The 7,806-nt window shown below is 37.6% G+C and overlaps 1 protein-coding gene across 1 annotated transcript; it reads left to right on the top strand.

Moving 5' to 3' along the window:
* The first annotated feature begins 1,691 nt into the window (after positions 1 to 1,691).
* Positions 1,692 to 7,191, top strand: tacc3 (transforming, acidic coiled-coil containing protein 3). Its single transcript, XM_014013786.1, has 17 exons — positions 1,692 to 1,808; positions 2,778 to 2,943; positions 3,122 to 3,249; positions 3,332 to 3,366; positions 3,468 to 4,557; positions 4,648 to 4,690; positions 4,784 to 4,931; positions 5,013 to 5,071; positions 5,164 to 5,294; positions 5,388 to 5,475; positions 5,571 to 5,696; positions 6,045 to 6,112; positions 6,211 to 6,254; positions 6,350 to 6,510; positions 6,602 to 6,708; positions 6,787 to 6,907; positions 7,022 to 7,191. Exons 1-17 carry the CDS (start codon positions 1,801 to 1,803, stop codon positions 7,085 to 7,087), a joined length of 2,589 nt encoding a protein of 862 aa, XP_013869240.1. The 5' UTR covers positions 1,692 to 1,800; the 3' UTR covers positions 7,088 to 7,191.
* Positions 7,192 to 7,806: the final 615 nt, after the last annotated feature.

Raw genomic sequence — 7,806 nt, 5'->3', positions numbered from 1 at the left:
TATACTGTATAAATGTCTACCAGTTTCTTGTAAATCACAGTAATCTTGCCATGCTGTTTGTGTGTATTTCCTAATGAATGGCTTAATTTCAGATTTACTCAATGAGACTTTTAGTTCTATGGATTTTTTCTCTTTAAAACCTGTTTTGCTAGAGTGTMTGCAACTTCATTTCCTTCTACACCTACWTGTGCTGRAWCCCAAAGTAATTGAATCTTTACACCCTTAAATTCTGTTCCGTACATTGTTACACATACTGTATTTCATTAATGATATCAGTTCTGCTTGATGATTTACCTTTTGTAATACTACTGAGTGCTGAAATGCTGTCAGAGGCTATTACTGTTTTGTTTTCCATTTTCCTCTATCCACTGCCGAGCCAAAAATATTGCTATAATTTCTGTGGTGTATTCTGATAAATGATCTGAAATTTTCCTCTTAATACAGATGTCATTAGTTGGAATATAAACTGCTGAACCTGCTCGACCTGTCTCAGGATCTTTATAACCGTCAGTAAAAATAAAAACATCATTAATGTTGCTCACAATATTTCTGAACTATACTACATTGTTCTGATTTCTTTTTTAATTTCTCATGTATACTTAAATCTACCTTTGGTGATGGGAATAACCATGGAGGAATTGGGGACGGTGCAACAGTAGGACTATACTGAAGTTGACTTAATCCAACACTTGTTGCTTTTGCATCACCCAAAAAGCTTATAACATTAGTTTCATTATGTTCCCAGCAATCTGTTAAAATACTTTTGGTTGGATGATTTCTTTCATGTCCCTGCAAGTTAACCCAATATGCCAGCATTAATTTAACTCTTCTGATTCTTAAAGGACATTCTCCCATTTCTATTTACATAAACGAACCCGATGATGTTCGGAATGATCCACTRATTATTCTTAAGGCTTGAGCTTGTATCTTATCTAACTTCTTAAGATTTGTTTCTGCTGCTGACGTATAAGCTATACAATCATAATCATAATGATCTCATAAGAGCCAAATAAATATTGCATAAAGATGTTCTGCTTGCACCCCAATCCTGTCCTGCCAAACATCAAGTAATATTAAGGATCTTTTGACATTTATCTAAGATTTTATCTAAATGACCATTCCATGTAAGTTTTTCATCAAATAACGTTCCAAGGAGTCTTACTATTTTAACTTGCTCTAACGTTTGATTATACAGTTTTAGGGTAATAAGATGTAATTTTTGTTTTCTTGAAAAGCAGCTGACTTGTGTTTTTGCCACTGATAATTTAAATCCCCACTTCAAGCTCCGTTTTCCCACCTCATCTATTGCAGATTGCATTTGCAACGAATGACGTTTGAGAACAAAATCGCAATATAATGTTTCTACACCTTTAATGTAATGTATAATAATTAGTAAGTATACGGAAGCGTGTTGCTATCAGGCAGGGAAAAAAATTTTCCCTGCCTGATAGCAACACGCTTCCGTATAAGTACGTTCAAAAGTTCAAGTAAATTTATTTAGCGAAACCAAACAAAGACGCACAACAACTGTACTATCTTGAAGTATCTGTCATCTTTGGCTAACTCTTCGGTTGGCTCATTTCCGCTCTTGATTGTGATTGGCTGTTCAACACGGAATCGCGTTTCGTTTGAACGTTTCCGTCTATTTAATTGGTGCGTTTTGAGACTTTAAATTCCAAACGGTTGCCTTCCAGTCGGCTGACTTCAGTGCGGAGGGGTTTTTCAAAAAGCATTTCTACTCACCGTGGTGTTGGATGCTTCGGCGACAGACATTATCGTTTTTAGCCAAGAATTCCTTGTATGTTGAGGTAGGTAGATGGTTTTTTCTCTGTAATTAACCGTGTCATCCAACGTTTGTTTCCGGTTTGCTGTTAAGCTGATTCATGTTTGTTAACGAAGCTGCAATGATTGTTTTGTTCGCTTACGCACGTTTGTTTCAGCCAACTTTGGGTGTAAAAAAACAACAGCCGTGTCGCGTATCACGTATTTTTGGTAGGCAACCGTTTTAGCACCTCGTATTTAGTCAACTTGTATTTTCAAGAAAACAAACTACGACTGCGTGCAGTTACTGATTGTGTACGACGTCTATAGCTAAGTATTTTTCTCTTTCACGAGACGCTAAAGCTAACGGATAAGCTAGCAAGTGGCTGTTTGTTCCCACCATGCTGCTTGAGTTTTATCGTGTGTATATCTGTAGGTCGTTCTATTCAAGTAAGTGGATTAATTTTTTTAAATTGTTTATCTCGGACACAAAACATTCAAAATCAGTGTCATTTATTTGTCAAGCAGTTTTTGGTGCTCTTTTGCGTCATCTCGTGGTCAAATTTTGCAAACGCTCCTTTTTTTCCTTTTTTATTTACTGGCAAACAGCTGCTCTGAAAATAACCACTGTACAGACCTGTAACAGACTAATATTATCACTAATGCATAAAGTCACTCCTTTTTTCAGTTTTATTGTATTTTTTTCTTTTTCGGCTGTAGGTTGTTTGTCTTGCATTTTATTATTACTTAAAATTGTGTGCTAAAGACTGCAATTTGCAAGTGAGCAAATCTGTCCTTTTTATTTTGTTGCTAATTTTATATGTGTTGGACAACATATTGCTACCAAAGTCACACTATTACACACTATAATTGAGATACAGTGTTACATAAAATCTATANGTAAAATGTGTCACTAGAGCCTGATGAGAACGGTCTTATCTGCTGAGTGCAGCTTGCTTTGTGGTCAGCTGATCTGCCCCTGCCCAGTAACTTCATGTTTCTTTATTTTTTTACAGGATGAGTTCTGTCGAGGTGAATGATGAGAACTGTGGGGTCGTCCCAACAGGAAAGCACACTGGTTTAAGTCAAGATATATTTGCCCTGGATCAGCCCACTGGGAGGCCATCTATCCTGCGGCAGACGGAGAACCTTCCTAACAGGACTGTGGCAAAGGGGATAAAGGTAGCTTTTGATAAATTTTAGTTTGGTTCACCTTGACACTGAGATGCAATTTTTACAATTTCTTTGACTCAGACATGTTTTAGCTTAAAATTCTTAATTTAAATTGCTGTCTTCAATTTATTTTTAAAATAATTAACTTATCATTTACCAAATTTACTGATTTAATTGGTGTTTTTAGGTTTGTTTTCAGACCCCAAGGAGAGACCCTGTAACTAAAAGAATTATGTCCCCCAGCAAGTCTGTCAACTTGTCAAGCTTGGATGAGTGCACTAAAGCAATGGAGGGCTTACAGTTGGAGAAGTCAGAGTAAATATCGTATACTTCTAAAACGTTTTTATTAATTAAAGAAACTTGTATTTTAAAATAACATATCTTTTTATTTTTGCAGTACTGTGCCACAGGAACCTGCTGAGTACAAAAAAGGTAATTAATTTCACTTTTAGTGTTTTGGTCATTTACTTTTTGTAGATAAATTAGATGAAACCCCTTGTTTTTTTTTTTTGTTTTGTTTTTTTCTTCCACAGAGATGTCCTCTTACCCTGATGACAACATGCCTATACAAAGCAACAGTGGCTGTCGGTTGGATTTTGACAACATTGATGCTATCGATCCATTTCAGGGCTCAAATAAGATGGCCCTCTCTCCTGTAGTTCCTGCTGTTAGGAGTTCTCCTACAAATAATACTGAGCCTGAACCAGAAAACTCCCTGGACGAGCCAAACAAAATGGATCCAACACTAGACGGCACACTTCCATTCACCCCGTCTCTGGAGAACTCACTCGCTGACTTCTCCAACATCAGCTCCACAGAGAGCAGTGTCGTCACTGTGACCGTGCCCAGTGTCCCGGCAGTGGAAGATTCATCCTCGGCCACACCTGATGAGAAACAACCCAGTAACACGTCTGAAAGCACTGATCAAGGCAAAACATCTGGCAGTTTTGTGGAGGAAGCTCCACTTACTGCAAAAGGATGCTACAACTTGGATTTTGACAAACTTGATGCAATCAATCCTTTCCAGACTGGCGGCTCTAAAATTCCAAATTCACCTGTTCCTGAGAAAAAGGTATCAAATGATGATCCACCTGCAGAAGAAAGCAAACCTGTGGACGTTGAGGCTCCTGAAGTGGTGGAAGAATTACCTGTCCAGGATGTGGAGCCCATAACTACGGTGGCCCCAGAACATGACGGTACAGCCAATCCTCCAGCAGCCGAATGCGAGCCTGCTGATGCTCCAGTCCAAGGAGCATCAGTCAAACTTGAGTTCACCTTCGGGGATGGAGATGACGTCAAACGAAAACCACCACCCAAAAAGTTTGGCAAAAGGCCTTCAGCTCCAAAACCTAAAGAGGAAAAGTCAACATCTGAAGTGAAAGCATCAAAAGAAGCTCCTGTGAAGCCCACTGCCGATGATGTTGATGATATTCCCCTTTCTAAAGGCTCTTACTGCCTCGAATCTGAGAAATTTGATGACCCATACTTCAATCCTTTTGGAACCAATACAAACATGGCCAATTCTCCAAAGTGCAGCGACAAACCCGACCCTGTGCTGAAGGAAACAGACCTTCCAGAGCAAAATGACAAACCTGATGAAAAGGAAGCTGGATCTCCAGAGGGGTGAGTAAATCTTTATGTATTTGCACATAAAATTTCACAGTCCAGTGTAAATGTTGTCAGTGAAAACATTTTTTTTTTTTCCCTCTGTAGTGCTGGAGACAGTTTGCYAACTGTTGAACCCACTTCCAAAGTGGTAAGCAGGAACAGTTAAAGTTTCTTTTCAGCTCATCTTGTTTTATTTTTTTTTCTTTTCTGTAATGAATATAAACTTCTTCTGAAATGGTAGATTGCTGATCACAAGGTTGCTTCTGATCCTGACAAAGAGATTCTGCACAAAAGTGAGCAACTCATGCAGCATGTTCCTGAGCAACCCGACCAGAAATCACAAACAGGAATGTCTGAGCTCAATGAAGAGTTTGTTCCTGGAACAACATGTGAGTAAGCAGTTTGTCTCCCAGCTTTCATTTGGTCTGTGAATGATTCGATTGTGGTAATCAATCATTTTCCACTTCTAGTTATGGCCAATGACTTCGATGGGCAGATTGACTACCTTGAACAGTTTGGCTCCAGCAGTGTAAGTACTTAGTGTGTCCTAACTGAATATTTACGTTGTTAGTGCCTGAACTACATCAGTTTTTTAAATTTTACTTAATTTTTTTCCTGCAGTTTAAAGAGTCTGCACTTCGTAAACAATCCTTGTATTTAAAATTTGATCCCCTCTTGAGAGAGAGTCCGAAGAAGTCAGCAGGCCCAGCTGCTCAGATGCACGTCGCTGCCCCCGCAGCCTTGGCCTCACGGTAAAATATACTTCTGTTTCCATTTAATCTGATTGCTGCTGTGGGCTTTTTCTGCTTTGGATATCTTGTAAAACTAACTTGCTTTCCTCCAAGACTTGCAATTCTTCAAACGGCAGAAAGAGAGAYGACAAAAGACTTTCAAAAAGATGGTCTCAAACTGTTGGAGGACACAACAACCCCAGTGAGTCGAGTCTTGAGCTACAATTCCCAAGTCTGCCATTTTGAAGCCGGGCAATCAAATACTTCTGACTTGTTTTGACTTCTTCTTCTCTTCAGGCTCTGATCATTGAAAGCATCATCCCTCCTTTCCCCCAACCTTCAAACACTGAAGATGCTATAATTGAAGTACTGAAATACAGTCAGAAGGACATGGATGCAGCCATCGCTAAAGTGCAAGCAGAGGTACGTTCTGCAGTGTTTTGTGATCTGACTTCAGGAGTTTGGAAAATTTCTTTTAAAGTATAAACTCAAAACATTYAAGTAATAATGTTTTATTTTCTGATGAAATACAGAGAACACATTAATCTGATCAGTAATGTTTGTCAGCCTCTTGTAGAAAACTATTTTAGTACAACTTTTTTTAGTCTTTTTGATTTACACAAATTTTTGTTGTCCAGATTTTTCATGTAATCAACTAACAAAAGCACAAAGTAAAAATTTGTTTAAGCAGATTTTTATTAAGTAATTGCTTTTTAAAAAGTGAAGTGATTACTCTCATTTAATTTTAAAAATATGCATTTTCTCAAACAGGGCCAGGAAAAAGAGGAACAGTGGAGTGCCAAATTTAAAAAGCTGCAGGACGATGGTCAGGAATTGAGGTGGGTAAATTACTACTACTACTACTACTACTACTACTATTACTACTACTACTACATCATCTTGAATATATTAACATTTTTCATCTTTCTCTTCACAGGAAAATAATTGCTGAATATGAGCTCGTGATTGCAAACATGATGAGTGAGTTACTAATGTCAATACGTTGTACAGTTGGTTTATAGGGAAATTTTAACTTGTTTGGTTTTTTTTTTTATTTATTTTTTTGCATAAATTAGGTGATCACGAGAAGCAAAAGGAGTTGGCCCAGGCGAAACTCAACGCTGCTCTGCTGGAGAAGGAGCAAGTGTCCAACGACCTGAACAGCTTGGAGAAATCATTTGCCGAGCTTTTTAAAAGACTGGAGAAGTACAAGACTGTTATTGAAGGTTACAAAAAGGTCAGTTTGGGTGACCAAAAACTCTGCTATACATCTTAATCAGGAAAACTGAGAGGAGTAAAATAAATGTGTCTCTCTGTCCTTTTGCCAGAATGAAGAGACTCTGAAGCACTGTGCACAGGAGTACTTAGCAAGGATCAAGCAGGAGGAGCAGAGATACCAGACTCTAAAAGCTCATGCTGAGGAGAAAATTGGCCTGTAAGAAATCACTCTGGACCCTGCTTTTGTTTTAGCTGAGGAAACTTAGAACTGATTTATTTATTTATTTATTTCCAGGGCAAATGGAGAAATCGCTGAGGTACGATCTAAATACAAAGGTGAGCTATCGGCTCTTCAGGTGCAGCTGCGTCGAGAGCAGCTGAAGGTTCAGTCACTGGAAAAGAACCTGGAGCAGAAAGTAAGGGAACAGTTAATTAACTTATTTAAATTTATTTATTGTTTCACATTTTATATAAGCTGACATAAACATCTTGCAACTGTGTGAAAACGTTTTTTTTTTTTTTCCTTTCAGGAAAAAGAAGCAGAAGAGCTCACAAAACTTTGTGATGAACTGATATCCAACGTTCAGAAGGGCTGAATTGTTTCTGGTTTACTGTCATTCTAGATCCTCTTCTCATGTATTATATTTTTGTGTTTTATGTCCCCTTTTACTACTGTTTAAAATAAAGACCTTAAATTTTAGATTTTTTTTTTATTTTTTGGTTCATTTACACTTAGGGTTTATGGTTGTTAACCACTAGAGGGCAGTGTTTGGTTCCACTAATTCAGGGGTCTGTAACGTGTGGTTCTTTGGTCCCTCTGCAAGTGGCTCTTATGAAATGTAAACAAACAAAATGTTTTTTTGTTTTTTATATTCATAACAAATTAATTTGTAAGCAAATACTTGATTAATACTACTAATACAAAAAGTAAAACATGTTTGCTCATGCTAGCCTGTTTATTTAAATAATCCAACTTCTTTCTCTCAAATCCATCAGAATTTGAAGACTACATAATAAGAACTAAGGGGAAAAAACCTGAATAGTTCAGTTGTACTAGTTTTTATAAAATTCGGTCTAAACTATTTACAGTAYTTCTCTTGTTTACACGAATATGGTCTTAATTTGTCCTGATGTGTAAAAATAATTCACAATATTTTTCTGGTTTCATTATGTCACCTCCACTGTCCATAAAGATTCCAGTCAACAACTTTTTAAAAAGGCCCACAGACCACCAGTTATTCACAGTTGTAGCTTGTTTGGCAGCTCTGGACACATTTTATTAGTGAGCCAAGGAGCAAAAATAACTTGATTGWAA

Source organism: Austrofundulus limnaeus, unplaced genomic scaffold, assembly GCF_001266775.1.
Source record: "Austrofundulus limnaeus strain Quisiro unplaced genomic scaffold, Austrofundulus_limnaeus-1.0 Scaffold2, whole genome shotgun sequence".
NCBI classification, from domain to species: Eukaryota; Metazoa; Chordata; class Actinopteri; order Cyprinodontiformes; family Rivulidae; genus Austrofundulus; species Austrofundulus limnaeus.
Note: the sequence above shows the minus strand (reverse complement) of the source record. Positions and strands in the feature narration are given on the sequence as shown.